The 25,745-nt window shown below is 38.6% G+C and overlaps 1 protein-coding gene across 2 annotated transcripts in view; it reads left to right on the forward strand.

Moving 5' to 3' along the window:
• Positions 1-25,745, forward strand: part of PCSK5 (proprotein convertase subtilisin/kexin type 5) — a 464,407-nt gene that overhangs the window by 167,416 nt on the left and 271,246 nt on the right. For both annotated transcript variants that reach the window (XM_059071201.2, XM_059071200.2), the window contains exons 7-8: positions 2,418-2,590; positions 23,924-24,136. In XM_059071201.2, the coding sequence (XP_058927184.1) occupies positions 2,418-2,590; positions 23,924-24,136 (386 nt within the window). The remainder of the gene's footprint in view (positions 1-2,417; positions 2,591-23,923; positions 24,137-25,745) is intronic.

Below are 25,745 nucleotides of genomic sequence, written 5' to 3' on the forward strand. Positions count from 1 at the left end.
AAACTGCTCACTTAGCTAAACAAGACCTCTAAAAACATGAATGAATGGCAATGCCTGACAAATGTTCTTTCATCCTAAAAGCAAGAACATTCTAAATTATAAATTTAACCCCTCAGACCCAAGGCATGAAGGCTTGCAGTTAGTTAAAGGAAGAAAAAGTAACCTTTCATTTTTAAACTTGAGAAAATAAAATTCTTATCAATTTTTGGAAAATTAATATTATGCTCTAGATATGATTTTATCAAGCATGTTTTCATGGATGTCACATAAATTTCATGGTGTAGAAACTGAATTCAGGTGCTGGGTAGACACTCCTGTGTTTAGACATACTGATTGGATTGTAAAATAGTTCCATTTTATGCTTTTAAATAGAAGTAAGCATATGAAACATTTCATCTTTATTTGGTATAAACTATGCAGATGAGTTTTGAATATTCATGTCAAATCAAAACAAACCAATGGCTGCTGAGGACCCAGTATGTGCAGAGCATCCTGCTGGGTATTTTCCTCCCACAAAATAAACTGCTGAAAAGCTTTCTAAGTATGCTTTACATTCCGTAATTTTTTTTTTTTTTTTTTTTTTTTTTTTTTTTTTTTTTTGCGGTATGCGGGCCTCTCACTGTTGTGGCCTCTCCCGTTGCGGAGCACAGGCTCCGGACGCGCAGGCCCAGCGGCCACGGCTCACGGGCTCAGTTGCTCCGCGGCATGTGGGATCTTCCCGGACCGGGGCACGAACCCGTGTCTCCTGCATCGGCAGGCGGATTCTCAACCACTGCGCCACCAGGGAAGCCCTACATTCCGTAATTTTTAAATGGACTTGTTCAAAACCTTTGTTCTCCACACCACCTGTTTCTATACATCTCCTTTAAAAATACACAAGTCTAGAAGAAAAGATAGTCAAGAGATACAGCAGCCAAATGCATCGTCTTTAGGGATGCTTTGGGGAAATTTAAGGTAGAGTGGGTGTTTGTTTCCCCCTTATTTTGGAAAAAATATTAAAGGATAGAGTGTCATATCTGTCATGTAATTTAAAATGGTTTAGCCTAATATTTATATTTTTAGACGAAGAAAATGTGGCAAAATGTTAACAGTCATTGAGTCCTGGCTGTATCTGGGTTCATTGTCCTTTTTTCTGTTTTTCTGTGTTTGTGATTTTATAGTTAAAAGTTAAACATTTTTTTTAAAAGCACAAAGAAGATATGGTTCCTTCAAGAATATTTTTATATTCCACCAGAATTCCCACCTCAAACCACATAGCCTCTAAAGCTGCCTGATTTAGGGTTTTATTATTTAATCCTCATTTATTGGTAACCAAAGGAAGTTGAAATCCTACTAGATAACAGCGTTTTCCTAAGGAGTAAATTTGGGCTATAAGGACATAATTTTAAAATAATACAATGTCTCAGTGATGATATTTAGCTTCAGCTGAAGGAAAGACATGTTTACTTATTAGGTGTTTTGTTGTTATTGCGTGGCTGTAAAATAAAAAGAAAAAAAGAAAGCTTTGTATTTGACAATTTTTTTTAGTATCTTAGTGTCTATTTTTGCAAATTAAGGTTAATAATAAATTCCTATCTGTCTGGTGGGAATACTTACATGAAAATTAATGACTAAACATTGCCAAAACCCTTTGAGAATGATTTGATGTGTAACATGCACAGAGGGCATTCTCATTTATTATTTGACTTATAATAACTTGGCAAAGGGCTTCGCCGGTGGAGCAGTGGTTGACAGTCCGCCTGTGGATGCAGGGGACGCGGGTTCGTGCTCCGGTCCGGGAAGATCCCATATGCCGCGGAGCGGCTGGGCCCGTGAGCCGTGGCCGCCGAGCCTGCGCATCCGGAGCCTGTGCTCCGCAACGGGAGAGGCCACAACAGTGAGAGGCCCCCAAAAAAACTTGGCAAAGAAGTAATATATTAAGTTCACATCAGTATTTCAGATTAGGAGATAATATTAAATATGGAGGAAATTGGACCACTCTAACTTGGCGGCTTTCCAAATTTCTAAGACTGCTGAGGTTAGAATGTTTTATACCAGTTATGAGCACAAGGTACCTAATGAAGAGAAGTTTAGGGAAGATGGATTGCTTGAGGCTCCCTTTGTCAAGAGACAAAGATATCCCTTAAGCCAGAGATAAAGAGAAGGGAAAGAATGTAGAAACTTAGAAAAAGAGAACAATGGCTAAAAAAGTTTTTAAAGAAGTTTTGCTCTTCTCCATGCAATGTAACTTCCTTCCCCCCCCCCCCCAAAAAGCTTCAGAAAAGTCTTGCACTATCCTTTTCTGAGGAACATATGCTGACTTAAGTGTTGATTTAAAGGTTATTCTTTCCTTAAAAAAAAAATGCTATAATTGAAATACATCTTGGTCTGTTTGGGTGAAGCTTCTGATAGAACTACTTCCCCTTTCTGTCTTACAGGAGTTCGAATGCTGGATGGAGACGTCACGGATATGGTTGAAGCAAAATCAGTTAGCTTCAATCCTCAGCATGTGCACATTTACAGTGCGAGCTGGGGCCCGGATGACGATGGCAAGACTGTGGATGGACCAGCTCCACTCACCCGGCAAGCGTTTGAAAACGGTGTTAGAATGGTAGGTGTTTTATTTTGCTTTGTTTTTATTTTACTGGAGTATAGTTGATTCACAACGCTGTGTTAGTTTCAGGTGTACGGCAAAGTGATTCAGTTATACATACACATATATTCATTCTTTTTTAGATTCTCTTCTCATATAGGTTATCCCAGAATATTGAGTAGAGTTCCCTGTGTTATACAGTAGGTCCTTGTTGGTTATCTATCTTGTATATAGTAGTGCGTATGTTTATCCCAAGCTCCTGATTTATCCCTCCCGCCCACATTTCCCCTCTGGTAACCAGAAGTTTGTTTTCAATATCTGTAAGTCTGTTTCCATTTTGTAAATAAGTTCATTTGTTTCATTTTTTAAAAAATTAGATTCCACATATGAGTGATATCACATGATATTTGTCTTTCTCTGTCTGACTTACTTCACTTACTATGATAATCTCTAGATATATCCATGTTGCTGAAAATGGCATTTCATTCTTTCTGATGGCTGAGTAATATTCCATTGTATATATGTACCACATCTTCTTTATCCATTCCTTTGTTGGTGGACATTTAGGTTGCTTCTATGTCTTGGCTGTTGTGAATAGTGCTGCAATGAACATTGGGGTGCATGTGTCCTTTTGGATTACGGTTTTCTCCAGATATATGCCTAAGAGTGGGATTTCTGGATCATATGATAACTCTATTTTTAATTTTCTGAGGAACCTTCATATTGTTTTCCATAGTGGCTGCACCAACTTACATTCCCACCAACACTGTAGAAGGGTTCCCTTTTCTCCACACCCTCTCCAGAATTTATTATTTGTAGACTTTTTAATAATGGCCATTCTGACTGGTGTGAGGTGATACTCCATTGTAGTTTTGATTTGCATTTCTCTGATAATTAGTGATGTTTAGCATTTTTTCATGTGCTTTTTGGTGATCTGTATGTCTTCTTTGGAAAAATGTCTATTTAGGTCTTCTGCCCATTTTTTGATTGGGTTGCTTATTTTTTTGACATAGAGCTGCATGAGCTATTTGTATATTTTAAAAGCACCTCAGCTCAAACTGTGTCGATTGGTGATGATTTTCATATGAAGCCACCTCTGAAACAGTGAGTTTCCGATGCTCCAGTCTAGAGGAATGCATGGAGCGCTAGGCTGAGTCAGTAGACAGGATTGTGTGTTGTATCTGTCCTGCAAATAAGTTAAGGACAGAGAGTTTCCTCTGATGAGAACAGAGGTATATTTGGATGCTTAGATTTGTTGAAAAGAAATATTTATTAATATGAATATTAACATCATTAATATTCATCAATATGTTAATTTTGGATTTGGAGATATAAATTCTTGAAGCTGTGAGACTGAGAATTGGAGATATTGAAACCCTCCAATTGGTGTTGATAGGTCATCCAAAAATGCCCTTCTGGGCATCTCCCTTGTGTAGTCCCTTCCCTAGCTTCACCTCTGTCCCAGGACAATATTATTTTTCTGTTCCCACATTCCCTAACCAGGCAGCTTAATTCATCATCATTTTCCTTGATTTCACTAAAAAAACTCACCACTCCTGTCCCCCAAATTGACCATATAATCTAATGTAATAAAATATCTGTTTCAAATTACAGATTTTGAGAAATCCTCTTATTTAAATTAAATTAAAAAATAAGGGCTATATAGTTGTAATACTCCACCAGAAGCAACTCCTTTCTCTTTCTTACTCGTGAATGCACCATTGGGTGCTTTAAAGCATACATTTAAAAAATTTATCTTAAAAAAGTTTTTATTGAAGTATAGTTAATAAATAATATTATATAAATTACAGGTTTACAATATAGTGATTCACAGTTCTTAAAGTTTATAATCATTTATAGTTATTACAAAATATTGGCTATATTCCTTGTGCTGTACAGTATATCCTTGTAGTTTATTTTATACCTAATAGTTTGTACCTCTTAATCCCTACCCCTATCGTGCCCCTCCCCCTTCCCTTTCCTGACTGGTAACCACTAGTTTGTTCTCTATATCTGTGAATCTAAAACATACATTTTAATCAGGTTCATGTTTGGCCATTGTTGATCTGGGCCTAACCTCTTTTTGCTTCCTCATCTCTTTTTTCTTTTTAGGAATATAAGCATACTCCACTCTTTTTTTTTTTTTAATTGAAGTATAGTTGATTTACAATATTGTGTTAGTTTCAGGTGTACAGTAAAATGATCCAGCTAGGTATATGTTTTTCAGATTTTCTATTATAGGTTATTACAAATATTTAATATAGCCCCCTGTGCTATGCAGTAAATCCTGTTGCTTATCTGTTTTCTGTATAGTAGTTTGTATCTGTTAATCCTCTACTCCTAGTTTATCCTTACCTCCTCCCTTTCCCCTTTGGTAGCCATAGGTTTGTTTTGTGTGTCTGTGAAGCATGCTCCACTCTTCCTACCCATTGGCACATACTGCTTTCTCTACAGTATGTGGTCTTTGACTCTCTCCCATGACCTACTACTATACAGACAAATCCTATTTGACCATCAAACTTCAGTTAAACTGCTACCTCTTCCCAGAAACCTTCTCACTGCCCAAGCTAGAATTTAGTGTATGTGATCCCTACCTTATTTTCCCTATACTTTGTATTCTTCCTGGTATGTAGAGTCTTTATCATGCTCTCTGTCAGAGTTAGTTTTGCATGTATCTTCTTCACTAAATAGTAAGTTCTTGAAGAGCAGAGCTTGTACTCTATGGACCTTTATGGGCTTTGCAAAACCCAAAAAGTACATTGAATTCTAGTGAGTACTCAGTGAATGTTTGTTGAATTTAATTTAATGTGAATTATGCTAACCATAGGGTTGTTATAAATTCAGCCCAGATTTGAAATAGTGGAATGCATACAGTTGATTAATGTAACATTGCAGCTGGAGTACAAATAATTACGATTCTTCCCCCTTAGTGGGATTGGGGTTAGGGTTTTAATCAGAAGACTGAGCTAAGCCGTCTCCTGGTTATTCTGAAAGAGACTGGAGGGAAAGCTTCTGCACTTGTTCTGTATGCACTTTCTAACTATAGTTAGGTTTGGTTCAGACTTTTCTAGCTCTGTCAATTTTCAGCTATGTTAGAATCCTTTGAAACTAAGTTGTTGGGTAGCATTTTCCTTTAATCACCAGTAATCTGGTGATTTCATTACCAAAACCTTGGGCTGCACATTACTATTCTTTTCTCTGTGTCATCAGTACAATGGTTATTCAAGTTAAGTCATTCATGTGTAGTTCATATTTAATTTTCAACTGTATGTGTATGACTCTTAACATAATAAAGAGCAACCTGAAATTTCTCATTAAAATGAATCTATTTATGTTAGTAGTACACATAGCCTCATTAGTATATATATATAGAGAGAGAATGTCCTATATTCAGTAGCTATCGTTAAATCAGGTGATATGGACCGATGGTTTTCAAATGTATTATTGCTAGTGAATCTTTCATTCAATGGAAATCTTAACTGGAAGTCTAATATATAAAACAAATACAGTGTGGTACGTTGGTGGAAGGAAAAAAGAGCTAAGATTAGAAACAAGATGATCTGAGAAAGTTATTCAGACATATAGAAAGATTATATTCAGAAATAAATAAATTTTAAAAACTTAGTCTATGCTCATCATTAATTATAAAAGTAATCCATGCCTGTTACAGTAGATCATTACTATAATGATGAAATTTAAATAGATTTTCCTGTCCAACTAGATAACCATTGCTAGGAGTATGGACTATATCTTCCCATACTCCTGTGCACATTCGTATACCAAATGGGGATCATATGTCTTTGCATGTTGCTGTTTTCACCTAACAGTGTATCATGCATATCCTTCTGGGGCAATCCATAGGATAGGACTCATTTATTTTACTCTTTCAAAATTTTTGGAGTATGGAGATACCATAATTTATTCAACTTTCCATTGAGGATCTTTCAAGGTTTTAATCTGGGAAAACAAGGACTTTAGTTTTAAAACAGACCATTTACTTTTAGAGTTAAGGCAGTAACAAAAGAAGTACTCTTAAAAAGAACAAATTATTCTGACTCCTAGCATTGCACATCTAATTATGGAAAAGCAGCGGTGACTCATTTAAATGTGTTAAGATCAGCATGAGAGGGTTTTTATGTGTTTAATATACATGGGCTTGCAACTTAGTCTAGAGTTGAGTCTAAGATTTGTCATTTACTGCTCTCTGACCTGATTTAGATGAAATTACCTCTCTGCTTCCATTTCCTCATCTACAGTAGGTCAATAATGGTATTTACTTACAAAGATGTTATGAGTGCTAAGTGAGATGATAATGCATATAAAGCAATTGACACAATACCTGGAACATAACAGGTGCTCAAGAAATACCATATATATGTTTTTCTTTCTTTGGAAAAGAGATCATGTTCTTCCAGAAAACTTTGTATTTATTCTCAGCCCCCCATTCTTCTCTCCTATACCATTGCATACTGTGGAGTTCTAGATGATTCCATTTAGTTACTTGTAGTGGTATATTAAAAATAATATGATAAAAGTCAGCATAGACTTTCTGAGTTCTATAATGTCATTTATTTTGTCCTTCCTATGTCTATACTCACCTTCGATTTTACTTGCCTTATAAAAGCTCATCTTCAGTTTCATCGAGATAATTTCTCGGTATACAAATTCATTTCATTTATCCATATTTGTGATTTTTGAAGCAGTATATTAGATAGCCTTTTCCAGGAAAAAGAAATCATTCATTCTTCCATTATCAGGCATCAAATGAGTTGATAAATTTTATATTCTTTGAGATTATTTTAATTTGTTTTTTGTCTAATATATACTGTCAAATATATGGAAAATAATTGGATAATTACTTTATGCAAAGTTAGATTATAGAACACAATAATGAAATAAATAAGTGATTTATTAGCTGAGTGATTTAAGGAATGAGGGAATAAGTGACTAAAAATAATTCCTTCAAGAAACTAGCTGAAAATCTGTGTGGCAGTCTAAAGTCACTGTGACTTTAGACTGTTGCAGTTTTTTGGTTTTTGTGGTATGCGGGCCTCTCACTGTTGTGGCCTCTCCGGTTGCGCAGCACAGGCTTCGGACGCACAGGCTCAGTGGCCATGGCTCACAGGCCCAGCCGCTCCGCGGCATGTGGGATCTTCCCAGACTGGGGCACGAACCCGTGTCCCTTGCATCGGCAGGCAGATTCTCAACCACTGCGCCACCAGGGAAGCCCAACTGTTGCAGTTTTAACTACATCATCTAGAAACTACAGGAATTGGAATTTCTTCTTTTTATTAAGTTTAGCCAACTTCCGCACTGTAGACAAAAGAGGGAAGAAGACGTCTAAGTTTTATAAGTAATACATAAAAGTTTCCCCATTCTAGCAACAAGACGAAACAAACATGGAAACTATCAAGACTATCTGAGCTAAGGAGAAGCATTATGAATGAAATTAAACTGATGACTGGGGGGAAACAGAACTGATTTAGCTAGGTAGGACAGGGAATCATCTTTGAGGAGGCGATATGTGAATGGAGACATAAATGATAGGAAGCCAGTTAGGTGAAGAAATGTGGAAGGAATGTTCTGTGCAGAAGGAACAGCAAGAGCTGAAAAACACCCTGAGTGGAGAATGAGTAGAGTGTATCTCCAGAACAGAATGCTAATTTGGGTGTTGGGAGCAATGAGAACAGAAAGCGGGCAGTAGTAGATGGCCACAGAAGTAGGCAGGGGGCTAGCTCAGGAGGGCGTCCTAAACCATGAAGGAGGTCTGCCTTTTAATCTGCTACAGAAAGCCAGTGGAGGTTTTCAGCAGAGTAGTGGCCTGATGGAATACACAGTTTTAAAAGATCACTGCTGTGTAGAGAAGGGACTTCATGTGGGGCGAGGGATGGGAAGGCAAGAGAGGAAGATTGAAATGGTCCAGGAAAGAGTTGATAATGAGTTGGACTTGGGTGACAACAATGCCAAGACATCTGGAGAGATCGGTAGCAAGAGAGAGAAGACTAAGGATCAAGAAAGATTTCAGAAAGGAAATAAATTTTGCTCAGGGAGTCCAAGTATTGATTGTATCCATGCCTTCTGCTTGCTAATCAAAAAATGTAGCGAATATTGAATTTCAAAGTGCTCCCTATTTGTTTACTATAAGATAAGTATTTGGCCTAGTAAAATGGAACACTGTTTTCAAAGACTTTATAACAAAATCAAAATTGATTCCATTTATAGCCCCTTTAGAATTAATGTGCCAAAATTGCATTAGAGAAACTATGTTAAACAAACCATGTCACAATTGACAACTTGCTCTCTCTCTCAAAGATAGCACTATATTTGCTGCTACAGAGCTATAAAATTAAATGCAAGAATTAGAAGTATATCATTTAGGCTGCATGAAAATAATAATAGTAATACATTTAACATTTGCTAGTCTACTATACTATACTCTCCTAAGCCCTAAAATAGATAACTTTTAATCTTCACAATAATTTCATAAGATATATACTCTTCTCCCCAATTTTGTAGAAAACATATTCAGCAGAGCTAAAGAAGTCAGAATGTGGGTCTCAACAAAATCCAATAGATGTTTTTTCAAGTTGTCATTTCTGTTCTCTTTGACACATCTGTCCTGCTCCCTCCATCTGTGACCACATACTCTAGCTTTTCTCCTGTTACCATGGTGAATTAGTTGCTCTTCTACCTAAGTCCACTGCCTCCAATTCTTCATTTGACCCCATTCCTTCTCACCTCATCAGTAACATGGCTCAATCAGTTAGCTTCTCTTTCATCTTTAAAATTTCCCTCTCAACTATATTATTGCCATCCACAAACGTTCACATTGCTAATTCTCCTATCTCAAAAGAGAGAGTGGAAAATCCATCTCCGGGCTCCTATCTCCTTCCAATTACTGCCTCATTTTTTTTTTCACTTTGAAACAAAATTCCTTGAAACTGTGGTCCATACTTGCCCTCTACAACCTAATTTGTCCTATCATCTGGGAAGCCACGGCATCAGGGCTCTGCCCCATCATTCCACCGAAGCTGTTCTTATCAAGGTCACCGTGAAACCCAGTACTCTTCTCTGAGTTCTTATCTAATTTGTCCTGACAAGGACTCCTGCCTGGTTCTTTCTATCCACAATATAACATACATGCACTCCAACCCTGCAGAACCCCTTTTTGGCAGTTTTTATCCCTTCTTCTATGTATTAGATTTACTTACTTTGTTAATTGATTGCCTCCTCCATGAAGGCCCTGAGTTTGACTGTTTTGTTCTCTACTGTATCCCAAGTACCCAAAACAGTGTCTTGTACTCTGTAGGTATTTAGTGAATGAATGTATGAATGACTTCCATGCCAATTTGCTGTGTATACTGAGTTAATTTGCTTAAGGGTCACACTTTCATTGTTTTTGGTTAATATTTTGGAAATGAGTTATTAACATACATGGAATAGTCTGGTGATTAGTGTACCCAGACTCTGCATTCAGACTCTTCAGTGGGTTCTAATACCTTGCCTTTTTCAAGTTAATTAGCCTCTCTGAGGATCAGTTTGTTCCTCTATACAATGGAGCTAAATGGTAGTAATTAGTTTATAGGACTATTAGGAGGATTATATGATTTATGCCTGTTAAATACTCAGCAGAGTTCCTGGAACATAAGAATCTCTCATTATGTTATGAATCTTAATCATTATCATCACTAAAAGGGCAAGAGTAATAAAAGTGAAATACTGATTAATCATATAAATATTATAAAAAGTTTTTGTTGTTCCAAATCTCTGGGTTTAATCAATTTCATATTGCTGAATGGTTCTTAGGGAAGGTAAGTATATAATCTTGAGATTATTATTAAGGAATGGCCAAAATAAATGGGAGAAAATACCCAAGGTTTTCTAAAGCTTTTCCGTAAAACACTAATTAATAAAATGCTAAAAAAGAGGGGAGGATGGAGGGATTTTGCTATCAAATACACTTGAAAAACACCACTTACTATATGCTTCCTCTAGAAATTTAAAAGCATATTAAAGGCTCTGAGAAGTCCTGCAGTAGAGAGATGTGTTTAAGTTTATTTAATCATTGTTCTAAACTTTAACCACACCAAAGCTTTTATTTTCATGACTTTTTTGAATTGCTGTTAAATTTCACTTTAAGTTCTTTAGAATTGCTTAGTGAAAATTCAGCTAAACTTATTAGAGTCAGAATGTTAGAACTGGAAATACTTTTAGTGATTGAGTTGTTTTTACCAACACCAATGTATTTATTTACTTGATGTCACTGCCATTCACCCAATCTCCCTTCCTAAAACTCGTCATTTCCTCTTCTTTGATCTAGTCATCTAATAAGTCTTTCTTTCCTGTACTACTTCTGAAAAGTCTGTGGAATCTGCCCTCTTGTCCTCACAACTAGAACCAACATCTCTCGTATAGACTTTGGCAATAGCATAATTTCAAAACTTCCATCCTCCCAGCTTGAGCTTCAACTTTCAATTCAGCATGAACACCACAGCCAAAGAAGTATTTTTATATGTAAATCTTGTCATTTGTCTTCTCTTTGAAACTCATCACTGCTCCCTGTGACCAACAAGGAACATTCTGAGCTTCTTAGGAGGGCACATAGGGTCTCTTACAATTTTGGCAGGAGTCTCAGAATCAAAATCTTGAGAAAGGATAGTTTAAAAAAAAGTTGCTCTCATTCAAACAGATACGATTTCACTTACAGTGGGATCCTTTGGCTTGGCTCCTTGGTATGACTGGCAAAGACTTCCCTCAGGGGAAACTCTTGGCTTCGTCTGCCTACACAGTTCTAAATAAGAAATGATTTTATAAGATGAGTGAGTTTATTGACAATGTTTCAGAGATAGGTGACCCAAGGTTTGGTGTCAGAATAAGGAGGTAATTGCCTAAAACTGTCTTTGATAGACTCTTTATTCATTCATTTATTTCTGATTGCATTCAGGAAACACTCACTGGTGGTTATAATATTCCAGGCACTTTTTCTAGGTGCTAGAGAAAGGTGAATAATACTCGGGACTTGTCTTCAGGGAACTCACCATATAACAATGAATAAAGGTTCTAAACAAAGTGCCAGCAGACTCCCACATCTGGTAAACAATAAGGACAGACTAAACTACACACAATAAGAAACCTTAACTGTGTGCAGTCTAGTTGCCTTGCAGTCATCTTTTTTGCCCTAGTTGGGTTATTAAACTTTAATAATGCATTTGATATTCATCAGCAGGCATCTAATGCATTGACAGCATTTCAGTATCCTGACAAGTGTGTTTAATAATATCCTTTAGAAAACAAGCAAAAAACATAGAATTGAATCTTTTCTTTTTCCCATAATCAGAAAATGCTGTATTCGGGTTACCAGTACTTCCCTGATTATTTTACTCAAAAAATATTTCTTAAGTATTCACTACATACCAAGCACTGGTTTGACATCTAGCTTAATCTTTTATCTGGAGAAATCATGGGGCTCATTGTAGATATTGTAAGATCATGGCTTATAGTGTTTGCTTTGCCATTTTATCTACAAGTATACTTTCAATCACAGATTCTTTTTATTTGAGCATTTTAGGCTTTGGGGTTATCAATTAAGGCATTCCAATGAATTCTTGACAGAACCGGTGTCAAGGATGGGGCAAAAAGTAGGTGAAATTGGAATCATTGGTCTCTAACTCCCTGTTGGAACAGTGGCCTTTATCCCCTCCTCACTGTGCTCTTCTATTCAGGGGTCCAGATGGAAACTAGTCTCTTATGAAGTCTCTGATTAGTCTATCTCCTTTCTATCCTCAATTTCCTTTTCAATTCACCAGATTTTACAACTGATTGAATATTTAGAATATTTGCTGACAGCACAAGCATGCTTTATTTTCACACATTGTCTCATCTTACACACGTGCACACACACAATTTCTTCACCCTTAAATTAAAGGCACATGTTCACAAGAATAGGAGAGAAGAGGTATAATGAGCTTATATAATAAAGCAGTAATAATAATCATAATAAAATGAACCAATTCCACTCGGGAAGGATATGTTTTTATCTGATATACACCCAGCTGTAGCAGGCTTGGTACCCATTGGCATTTTAGTAAATGACAGATTGTTGTTAAATTAGTTGGCAAATGTAAAACTTTAAAATAATATATGGGTAGGCAAAGATAGACAAGGGAGCTTTTTTTATATTGGTTCCACTTCATGAAAATTGACTTTATTTATTTAATTTTGACTGCATTAGGTCTTCGTTGCTGCGCGCAGGCTTTCTCTAGTTGCAGCGAGTGGGGGCTACTCTTCGTTGAGGTGCGCAGGCTTCTCATTGCGGTGCCTTCTCTTGTTGCAGAGCACAGGCTGTAGGCACGTGGGCTTCACTTATTGTGGCTCGCGGGCTCAGTAGTTGTGGCCCACAGTCTTAGTTGCTCTGCGGCATGTGGGATCTTCCCGGACCAGGGCTTGAACCCATGTGCCCTGCATTGGCAGGCAGATTCTTAACCACTGCGCCATCAGGGAAGTCCCCAAAATTAACTTAAACTGTAGTTTATTTTTAAAATCCTCCCTTAGAATTTAACTATGTACTGTTGAAACTCTGTGTTTTTAGAACTTTAACAAAGCTAAGAAGTGACTTGCCAAATGGACCCAGTAGAACATTATCCATTTTGGAAACAAAGAAATAGATGTTTTCATAAATACATAGGTGGTTTCACATTCTGTAATGGAAGATTATCTGATATCCAAGTATCAGATTTAGATTACTGTATTATTGTGAATTGTGATGCATTTATATGGAAAGAAGCACAAACTTATCCTAGCCTTGTATAATGTACGTCAAGTATTTATTGTCACCTTATTTTTAGTTTAGAGATTTGTTATTAACACTGTGAGTAGTTTTTTTTTAACTTTTTCAAATTCCATTCTAATTCCCTTTGTTCTACTCATGGATTAACCAGATATCAGTAACCGTCCTCTTTTCTTTTAGTTTGTTTTGTTCTATTTTTAGTGACTCCTGGGCCACCTGGGGGATAAATGAAGTCCATATCACAGGAGTCATTCTAATATAGTCTGGATGTCCTTGTTATAGGGAAGATACAAAATCATACAGGGATTGGATTAGGTCAAGTTGAGGTTCATACCAATTCTGAGTGTCTGTGATTCTAAACATAGATTTGAAAAAAGCTGATGGGGAGGACAGATACATAAATTTCCTTCAACCAAACATGGCAGCAACCAGAAAAGAAAGACCACTGTGTAATAAACAAGGATAAACTGAACTGAGTTGATAGTATCCAATGATTTAAACGTATTTATGGCTTTTATTGCAGACTTTTTTTCACTTGCCCTGAGCCTACATTCTTCATCTTTAAGAGGAAAACAATCAAATTTAATATTCAGGATTGTAAACATTATTATGATCATTACCTCTGATAGCCTCTCGAGTTAGGCATAAGAATCATTTTCACAGGACATCCCCCAGTTTCAAGATTTGAAAACCCAAGTCTTGGCAAAGTAGGTAACCTGGTCATTAAGAAGCATGACTGTGGATCAGACTCAGGTCTGTCTTCCAAGCCTGTGCTCTTGGCCCCCATGCTCCATGTGATATCTGCTCTGAAGAAGTGCATCATACAGGCCTGTCTGTGCACACTCAGCTCTCAGCCAACAGTAGCTTTAATTCTGGTCATGAAAGAGAACACTGCAACAAGGACCTCGCTCTCCTCTGAACTCCTGGGAAATTTACTGATTTGGCATATCCTGAACTTCACTAGCTTCTCTCTTTCTCTTCATCCCTGGATACAGCCTGTGATGATGTAGAAAGTATCAGCTTTAAAGTCACAAAGACCAGAGGTGAAATCTGAGTTTGGTTTCTCTCTAGCATTTTGACCTGGAACAAGTTACTAAGTTCTCAGAGCTTCCATTTCCCTGAGACAAGGCTATGAGAATACTTAACTTTATGGAGCCATCGTGGAAACTGACTGAGGTCTCACGTACACAGTGCTCAGACCAATTGCTGGTCTCCCCCGGAGAGGAAGGCCAACGTTTGGTGCATCTTTAAGGACCCCAGAGTATCCACCACAGTCTTATAAATAATATAAGCTTAATATCAATTGTAATTTTTTTCAGAAGTGTGATTTGCTTTCATTTGAATCAGGATTATGTTAATGGGAAGAAACTGTAAGGGGCTGATTTTCTGCCTTTCAGAAATGTTATGAGCTGCTCCACAAAAGGTCAAAGTCATTGCTTCATGGAGTAGAGGCCTGTGACGTTCAAGCCCCAGGATGGGCTTCAGAGAGGGGCAGTTCTGCTCAACCCTTCAGAGCTGAGTTGGGAGTTGGAACCAGCCCACAGGAGGCATTCTGTACCCCAGAGCTAACTTAGAGAAGAGTATTAACTTTTCATTATTGCTGGAGTATCCATCCTTCTTTCCAAGTGCCTTTCCAAATATTTACAATAAATTCCTTTCATACCCCTATTGATAATAAATGTTTTTATTCTCTGTGAAAGGAATTTTTCAAATTCTACTCCTTCGATGTAATTTAAAGGTGATGGTATCTTTCTGGGCAGTTTGAAAATAGGGAATTAATGTGAATATGGAAAATATCCTTCTCCATTTCATAAGTCTGGCTGTCCTGAAAGTCTGAGCATGACATTGCATTTGCTGTGCGATGATCCAACGTGGAGAAACCTTTGGGAGGTATGTCTCTTTTTCCCTCAAAATGGGAGTGCTGGGATGGTGAATGTCCAGAATAGCTGCATTGGTGCTGTTCATTCTTGTGATTATTTCAGAGGGCAGATGACATTCAAACATACTTTTTCAGTTGCTTGGAATGAAAAATTGACAAACCCAATCTGCATGCTTCTCTCCACAACCGATGTTAGCCTTCCCCAGGCCCTGGGAAAACTGCTGGAACAGGGCTCAGAGCTTGCAAGACTGTGGGAGTGACCAGAAATAAATAATAACCTGAGTCTTTCTGAGGCTTCTTTGAGTCAGACGAGGAAGACAAGGGCTGAGGAAAAAAAAGGGGGGCATTGATCAGTATGAATTAACCATAGATAAACATGAAAAGCAGACAGTTACTTGGGGATTGTTGATTTGGCAAATGAGATAAAGCAGGAAGGGAAGGGTTTGGGGGTTTGTTTCTGCGTTTTGTTTTGTTTTTTTTCCTCTAATGCACTATTGCTAAGCAGTATTTCTCTAAACCATGTTGTTAAGCATTTTTAGAAATACCCAGTGTCAGTACTAGTCAGTGGAGATCAGCATTGGTTGAGGTGAGAGTGGATTATCTGGTCCTAGCTTTTCTGCCACTGAATGGCTCTGCTCACTTTATTCCCTTAATTTCCTTATGTAGAAATGTAAAATTTCACTGTACGAACCTCTTATGTGTCCAGCTTTAAATAGTATCCATAGCACATTCTTCGCCTCCACATTTTTATTATGTGGAGTTTCTAAATGTACAGCGACTCTGCAGGTTAACAGGAAAAAAATTATTTGCTTGAAAGCATATTTATTTCCATTAGTAAGCACACCTGGTTTTTATTTACTCCTAGATCTTCTACTATCCTTTCTCCATGAAAGACTGATTTTCTTCTTCCAATTATACTTTAAAAATAAACAAAGTAAACGAATCTACCCTGATGTAATACTGCTCTCAGGAGCCAAGGGTTACACCATTGAGCACTTGGTGATAAAGTGTAAGAAGCTGTATTAATGTGTCCAAGTCCTCTGTCAGCTCTTCTGAAGAAAGGGAAGCTCTGATAACAGGACTCATTCTACAAGCCTTCAGTGAGCTGATGCTCTATTGAATTTATATTCTGGCAGATGTGGTGAATAAGCAACTCAATTTGGGTTTTTTTCTTCTTTCTATTCACACAATAATTATAAAAGTAGCTTTTTATCAGGAACCTGAGTCTGGGGTAGTTCTGTATTTGCGGTGTTGATTGGTTATTCTTTACACTAGTCTTTGGCCATATGACTCCAAGTGTCCTTTTAGAAAACTGAGCTAAAGTCACCTTTGGGTTACCTGAATTCAGTGCATCATGCTGTTCCTTCATGTACTAGAACACAAAGAATGTCACGGAAAGACCCTAAATGTAGATATAAGTGGCGTTTTTAAATGTGGCATTTTACCAGAAATGCTTACAACTGTTGTCACCAGCAGCTGATCCCACAATCATAATCAGGCTCCCTCTTCCTTTAAAAGGGAAGTTGACTGCATTTGGTATGCTCCGGAAATGTATAAAATGGATTTTCATTTGTGCCGGATAAAATTAATATCATCACGAATAACTGCATCTCATATTTTTAGTGTGTTATTTAAAAGTCAACAGAATATAACAAATTGCTTAATATATATGGCTTAGCAACATACTGTGTACACAGCAAATCAGAATACAGAAACCTGACGTGGGGCAGAAAAGGTGGGTGAGGTTGAGATGGAGAGGAAGCAAGAGGGGGGAATGAAGTCTTGTCACTTGAGAAAAGGCAGGAAGACAGAAATGCGGAGAAATAGGTTGCCATTCACAAAAGGGTTCTTTAACTGCATTTGTATTTTCAGTCTTTTTCTTTCATCAACCATCCTTTGATAGGCTAAGTAGCATAAAATGAGATCGGTGAAGACACTCTCACAGAGTGTTTTTTGTAAATCACTGAACCGCTAGGGAAGTCCGACAGTTTGGTTTTAAAATGCTTAGAGTCATTCCTCTGTTTACCTTAGTAATTCTGAGAGCACAATAGCTAAACGTTCAGAGAACAGAGCGGAATCGAGTGAAACCTGTATACTCTGCACATCGGACATTCCGACTTGTAGAGTAGATCTTAAAAATGGGAGTCCTGGTGGCACAGTGCTTGAGAGTCCGCCTGCCGATGAAGGGGACGCGGGTTCGTGCCCCGGTCCGGGAGGATCCCACGTGCCGCGGAGCGGCTGGGCCCGTGGGCCATGGCCGCTGAGCCTGCGCGTCCGGAGCCTGTGCTCCACAATGGGAGAAGCCACAGCAGTGAGAAGAAGCCTGTGTACCACAAAAAAAAAAAAAAAAAAAAAAAAAAAAAAAAGGGAGTCAGATGTGCTTTTTTCCAGGTGAGGATACCTGTGTCTGGCAAAGTTAGCACTTCAGCATAGGATTTTATTCCTGATAAAAGCAGCACTTAATCCCTAGATTCCTGACCCTCAGAGGCCACGTCTCCTTTTATTCCTTTAAAAACGTCCCGTATCTGCCTCATTCGATTCTCTTGGGCTTTGGTGGGGAGTGACCCACTTTATTTCCTGGTCCAATTCCGTCTCATACAATTAATTTCCCTACCGCCATCTCCATCTTGCCCAAATGCACTGATTGAAGAAACAAGTCTTGGGCTTTAGTCTTTCCCAAAGACTTCTGATTACGTCTGTCTCATGACTACGTCCTCTTGGTGTCTTCCCAAAGAGGTCTTTTTCCCACCAGGTTACACCAGTGTTGTCTCCAAGGCATCGGAAGCTGTGTGCTCCTGGTTTGTTTTCAATTGTGGATTATATTTCTTTTCAGATTACTTTTCAGGTCACATTTAAGGAGCCTTCATTTTCATGTGAATCATCTGTCCTACTGATGATCATGATTCAAAGAGTTGTTAAGTATTTAAAAAGCAGTATGTATTTTTAAATTCTGAAACAGACATCTTGGGTGAGCACTACAAAAAGCTTTCCAAAGTTTGTTGCTGCTGTTGTTTTGCCTTTACATCATGATTCTGGACCCAGACCTATTTCTTTCAGTGAACCCTGCTCTGTTAAGGAACAGGATTTATTTTGGAAATGCTTGTCAGAATGTTTTTGAGCTTTAAAAGATGAACAGTTCTCTCTTCACATCTCAGCTACCGAATAGTCGTAGGTATCCTTGTCTTTCTCCAACCTCTTCCAACCTGAAGCCCCTTTACCTGTGAACCACGTATGGAAGAGCTTCCATAGAGGGCTATGCTCTTCTCTGACTGATATACGAAGATCAGAAAAAGGCAGGGAGCAACGCAATGAGGGGCTTTGGTAAACTGGGTATCAGGCTGTACTTGGAAGACATCACACTTAAAAGAGAGTTCCTCCTCCTACAGTTGTATTACTGTGTCTCTTCATGTCGACACATACAGATATGTAGGTTCTGATCAGACTTATTGGTCTCCCTCTCCTGTCTCCACCCCACTAAAGTAACTAATGTTACTCAGTTTTTTTAATCTGTAAAAATGCATGTCTAATTTGCTTGAAGTTAACTAATAGATGTGACAGCACCTAGCACAATGCCCCGTCTTCTGTATTGCAAGAAGCCTCTGGTCATTTAGTCATGTCCCTTTAAGAATACAGTTGACCCTTGAACAACACAGCTGTGAACTGCACAGGTCCACTTTGAGGCGGATTTTTTTTTTTTTTCCAGTGGTAAGTACTATAGTACTATACAGTCTGCAGTTGGTTGAGTCCACAGATATGGAGGAACGGTATATACAGAGGGCTGACTCTAAGTTATACATAGATTTTCAACCATGCGGAGGGTTGGCACCCCTGTCCCCCACCATTGTTTAAGGGTCAACTCTACTTTCTAAGCAATATGGAGAAGAGTAGTATTAAAATACCTAATACAATCTAGCTGTATTGGCTGAAAAACTATCACACCATTTTAAAGAAAGAAATTTAGTTCCATTAAAGTCTATACCTCTCTAAACGTGACTTGCAGTGTATGATTTAATTGATAACCCAGCATAAAGTAGCCTTTTCTGACTTGAACCACAAGAAAATCCAGGTTTTTTTTCTAGCCTTTAATAATAATGTTCATGGTGTATATAAATTAACTTTTGTAGGGCATATATGAGAAGAAACACATACACAGTTAGATAGATACACAATGAAAGAGAATCTTTAGAGTTTGGTCAAATTGGTCCTGTGTGGATTTCACAGTATATTTCCCTGTAAATTTACTAACTTTTAACTTGGCACTCAGTAAAATTGAAGGATTCTTTTCCTTTCCTCATTCAAAGTTATATTAATATAACCAGTTGTAATCACAGTACTTTACCAAACTATACAATAATGTTATTTCCTACACTTCGGGAAAATACGTGTCTCAAAGATTCTTTTCTCTTTATAATATTCTGCCCACCTTCCCTTCTCCCTACATCCCACATTAAGATTTAATTCTTAAATTACTCTGAGCTTTAGAGAAATGTCCAGATTTCTTTTTACCACATATGTTTTGGTTTTCTGAATATTGCACACTAATGAAAATTCCCTGTGCATCTGTAGTAAATAAACCTTTGAATTGCTAATTGTTTCAGATCAGGCCCCTAGATCTTTAGCAGCTGTCTTTATGGCATTTTCAGCCCACAGAGTTAGTCTGTTTGTTTCTGGGATTTTAATCATCAGCCATATACACAGGCACAAAGGTCAGGTTGCCTTGTAGACAGAGTGGTGGCAACATCTGTATGTGCTGTAGCCTCCACGGTGGGGGGGTGCGGCTCATCCTTTATCTCCTCTCACCTTGTGTTAGTCATCTCAGGCTGCCATCAGAGAATGCCACAGACTGGGTGGCTTAAACAACAACAGTGGATTTTCTCACTGTCTGGAGGCCAGAAATCTGGAAGTCCCTGATCAGGGTGATGGCAGAATTAGGTTCTGGTGATGCCTCTCTCCTCCGCTTGCACACAGCTGCCTTCTTACAGTGTTGTCACAAGACCTTTCCTCTGTGCACACCCTTCTGTTGTATCATCTTCTTAAAAGGGCGCCAGTCCTGTCTGATTAGGGCCCAACCCTTATGACCTCATTAAACTTAATTACCTCTTTAAGGGCCGTATCTTCAAACACAGTCACACTGGGGATGTGAAGCTACATCTTCCATTCAATCCTCCAGCTCCCCTTCTCCCCTTCTCCCCTTCTCTCCACAAGCCTCATGCTCTAGGATACTGATCTCTATGGGATCCAGGTCCTCTGGCTTCTTCTGGGGTTCAGCCTTGGGATACATTGGCAAAAAATGGGAGAGAGGGAGGAAGAGACTGGGGTCTTGCTCAGCACACATTCTCCTGGCTCCTTCCCTGCAGGGCCGACATGGGTTGGCGAGTCCCCTGACCAGTTTTCAACTCTTATTAGCCCCTCTGTCTCCCGTTTCAGTGACTCCTCTCTCCCTGGCTCCCTTTAGGCAGTTACTGACCCCATACTCGCCTTTGGAGTTTGCCTTTGCCATGCCCAGTTGAATTTAAGCTTTGGCTCTGGCCTTAGTGAGCATTTCCGATTCTCAGTTTGCTCATCTGTAAAATAATGATATAGACTTGAATTGTGCCGAATAATGTTTGTACAGTGCTTGGTGCATAGTAGGTTTCTGTAAATGTTAGCCTCTATGGTTTTTAGTGCACAATGAACCTTCTGTGTATAAAATTCCCCTTGATTATAAAACAAAAATTATCTCTTAAGAATTAGCCCTAGGTTTTCCCTCTTAATAGAGGAATAAATGTGTTTGTTTCTGTTTATAAAAGTCATACATGGTCACGGAAGGAAGGTATAAAAAGAAAATAAAATTCTTTCCTAATCGTACCTAACAGGATAAGTTCTACTATATCGTCATTTGATGGTAGCTTTAAGTGTAAAACAGTACTACACGTTAACTTCATTGCGCACACACACACACACACATACACTTTTTTCTAAACTGAGACTATACTGTATCATTTTGTATCCTACATTTGTAATGATATTACAACATAAAAGTACCTTCCGATCATTGTCTTATTAAATATTCTTTTAAAATCAAATATGTTTTTAGAGATCTCTTCAGACAGTCATAATTTTACATAGATATATAAATGTGATTGTGCCATATGTGCTTTTTCATCATTTTGTGGGTTTTAATCTATTATCTTGTTATGGTTCTGTTTAAACCAGGTAGGTTTTGTCATTATCTCATGTGTTCTGTTGACAGGTCAGGTAAAGCTCTGCTGTGACTGTGCTTTTACTCAGTGACACAGCCCCTCAGTGTGTGACGGGGAGGGCACATTTTGGTGATGAAATGGAACCTTCTTATTCTTCCCTGGCTGCGACGTTCTGTCTCTGATATATAGACATGAGTCATCACCAGAGTTTCTCAATCTGGCCATCCACACCATAGTGAGGAGTAATTCCCTCTGGAGAATTGGAAGCATTGGACAAAATCCTTAGTTTATGATGGGTTGGTGATTTTTGCATCCTTCTCTATGTTTCGTGAATATTTGGATGGGAAACTGAAGGATGGTAAACCAGGTCCAGCTGTCTAGTGGCAATAACATCCAGAAGTTTCTCCCCCTCTCTCTTCATGAATTTTTCTCATTCCTGTGTAATCATATTGCATTTTTCCACATTGAAGGGCAAAAAGAAATCCATGCTCAGGTCAAGTCAAATCCTGTCATAAATATTCTATTCCCTGAGGATTCAAGGTCAGGGAGAGTTTATCAAAGATACTCCAGATTCTTTGTCATCTCTCTTTCCTTGGCTCTTTTTTCCAGAAATTCCAGGATAACACTCCAAATACTTTTTCCTCCACCTGACACCAGTAGAGTTGGGGCCTGGAAAGAAGAAAAGAGGTTTAGTCATCACTAGCTTTGTGACTTTGGTTCTCACTTCCTAATTTAATTACAAAGTGATAGATTTGACCTACGTGTCCTCCAGCGTGCCTTGTAGTTTTAAAATGGTAGAATTTCTGAAGGATTCAGCTATAACTGTTCTGAGAGATGCTCTTCACTTTGGCTTGTTTTTCTCTTTTCTTCTGAAGATCTCATCTTACAGAGAAAAATAGTCCATATGCTTCAATACATCTGTGTCCTACTTTGCTGCTTCTCCCTAATTATTTTATGACCTTAGGAAAGTTGAGTTTATGCCAAGTTTTGGCATAAAGAATGTAAGAAAAACTTCTTGGATCTGATTGAAGAAGGTATCCACAGTCAAATATGTTTGGAAATTACTTCAGATCGTGCCCCCCTCTTAGTTTTGCAATGAACCGTCACTCACTAAAGACTCTTAGAAGTTCTGCAATAAGGGAACCTGTTTAATTTTGCTTAATTTAGAGTTTCCCAAACATATTTGATCTTGAAATCCTTTTATCTCTGGTAGCATCCATAACATCCCTCATAATTAATGTCCCTGCCATGCATAGAGGAAGCACACCTCTGGAAGGAAGGACATTATCCCAAATTCTGCCCTTTATTGATGATGTGATCTCAGAATAAATACATTACCTCTGTGCACCTCACATTGCTCATATATCAAATGAGGGTACATAATAGCAGCCATTTCATGTGGATGAAGATAGGAATATAATATGACTATGGTAATTGTGACTAATAATATTCCAACTCTGAGGTCTGGCTGTCTGGGTTCAAAATTTGTCTTTCCACTTACTGGCTTGTGACCTTAAAAACATTGCTTCTGTACCTCAATTCTTTATCTGTGTGATGGGGACAAAAATTGTACCATTCTCACAGAGTTGTTGGAGGAATTCAATCTGATTCATGTAAAACATTTAGAATTATGCTTGGCCCACGGTAGGTACCTAGTAAAATGTTAGCCCTTATGATCGTCATTGTTTGTGCTCTTGTTACTTCGATGACTATATCGATGACTATATCGGGTGAAAGGTATTATTTTAGTTTCTTTTTTTAATTGGGATATAATTGACATATTAGTTTCAAGTATACAACATTAATGATTCAATATTTCTATCTATTTGTGAAATGATCACCACTGTGAGTCTAGTTAACATCCATCACCATACATAGTTACAGTTTTTTTTCTTGTGATGAGAAATTTTAAGATCTACTCTCTTAGCAACTTTCAAACGTACAATACAGTAGTATTAACCATAGTTGTCATGCTGTACATTGTATCCAGATTAGTTTTGTCTTTAAAAAAAAATTATTTATTTATTTATTTACTTTCGGCTGCATTGGGTCTTCATTGCTGTGCGCGGGCTTTCTCTGTTGCGGCGAGCGGGGGCTACTCTTCACGGTGGCTGCTCTTCACAGTGGCTTCTGCAGCATGGGCTGCAGGTGCACAGGCTTCAGTAGTTGTGGCTCATGGGCTCTAGAAAGCAGGCTCAGTATTTGTGGCACAGGGGCTTAGTTGCTCCATGGCATGTGGGATCTTCCCGGACCAGCAATCGAACCCGTGTCCCCTGCACTGGCAGGTGGATTCTTAACCACTGCGCCACCAGAGAAGTCCTATTTTAGTTTTTAAAAGCAACTCTTCTTACTTCAGAAAGCAGCTTAGATCCAGCACATTATTAATGTAGCATCATACGCCTTCTGCAAATGCTTCATTCTGCCATGTTGATATTGATCTTGTCTTCATCTAGAGTCTGTGACCCATGTCTTCCATCATCTAAGTTTTTCCTGTTTGTGTGCAGGGGCGGAGAGGCCTTGGCTCTGTTTTTGTCTGGGCATCAGGAAATGGTGGGAGGAGCAAAGACCACTGCTCCTGTGATGGCTACACCAACAGCATCTACACCATCTCCATCAGCAGCACAGCTGAAAGCGGAAAGAAGCCTTGGTACCTGGAAGAGTGTTCGTCCACGCTGGCCACAACCTACAGCAGCGGAGAGTCCTATGATAAGAAAATAGTATGTGACATTTGCACGTCTGGCATGATTGGTTTATTTATCTTTCACTTTGAAACACAAAGGGAGACCATAGATTTATACGCACAAGTAATATATGGAAATAGAAAGATTAGCTGATTACTCAACACAGGTATTTGTAAATATTACCATTCCGTTACCAAGTCATTGAAAAAGCCTGTCTGGGTCATTACATTCCAGCACTGAATGTGGCCTTAGACATGATTAGGCTTCAGTTTTATTGAAGACAAATGAGTGGACTACATTCACCTTGTGAGTTGATGGCAGGGAAGAGACTGTGTGGGATTCTCAGCCCAGTTCCCTATCACTCTGTCCCCATACTGCCTTTGAACTTCAGCTTGAGTACTTTGGTTTCAAAGTAGGTACAACGAATTCAGACCTAAACCTATGTAAAAGGTGCTTCTCTAACACTGCAGCACAGAATTTGCCTGAACAAGAAGCACTGTAGTCCTGTGTGATCTGTTTACCAACATGCTCTGCTCTCTATGCAGATGGTAAAATGGTTAAGAGTTCGGGTTTGCAGGACCAGCCTGCGTGGGTTTCATTCACTCTGGAACTCTTTACTAGCTGGGTAACCTTGGATACATTACTTAAGATCCTTACCTGTAAAATGAGGGCATTTAGTAATACCTAGTTCATGGAGTTATTTCAGTGATTATGAGGAAGTAGATAGAAAGTGCTTTGCACACTACCTGACCCATTGGTGCTCAAAAAAGGTCTGACTTTTAGGATGCCCCACACTGTGCAACTGACTCTAAACTTCAGACACCTTTGCACTTTGCTCTTTTCCTGATCATGGTTTTATAAAATGTCTCGGGGTTTGTCTTTCTAAAGTGGAGCTAAGCTGCTATACGTGACACTTTTTAGCATTTAGCCAACACCCTGCTTTCACATCCTGTGATTCACGCAGGTTTGGTTCACTCTGCGATGCTCTTTCTGGCTTTATACAGCGGTGGAAATAGAGGTGATAAGATACTACCTCCTTCATGTAATGCTTCATCCATATCTATTTGGTTCCTCTTGATTCCTGATTACTATAGGATTTTCACGTTTGATTTCTCAGCTACCTTTTACCATCCTCTTTAGTTACATTTTTCAGATTGATTTAAATAGAAACTGCCTACCCCTGTGCATATCCCATCTACCCCCATCTTTCTCTAATCCCTTCATAATAATTGGGTTAAAAATATGCACATGAGTAACCCTGGAAATACCTCCATCATACATCAGTAAACATATTCCACAATACAAAGTGAAATATAAAAGGAGAAAATACAGAGATGACAAGTTTTGAAGTTCCATGGCTTTCTTCATGGGAAGGTGATGCTCTATGATATTTTACCATCATTTGGAAATGTTTTAATCTAGGAATGTTCCTTTGGCTTTCAAATTTGCTCATCTCTCAGAGCTCCTGGTCGAGGCCCACTAATACTGAGTGGCATCCATCAGTTCTGCATCATGAAAATCCTGATGAAAACTCTCTGGAATAAGAATTGTCTTCCCGGGCTTCCCTGGTGGCGCAGTGGTTGAGAATCCGCCTGCCGATGCAGGGGACACGGGTTCGTGCCCCAGTCCGGGAAGATCCCACATG

Source organism: Kogia breviceps, chromosome 8 (assembly GCF_026419965.1).
Source record: "Kogia breviceps isolate mKogBre1 chromosome 8, mKogBre1 haplotype 1, whole genome shotgun sequence".
NCBI lineage: Eukaryota > Metazoa > Chordata > Mammalia > Artiodactyla > Physeteridae > Kogia > Kogia breviceps.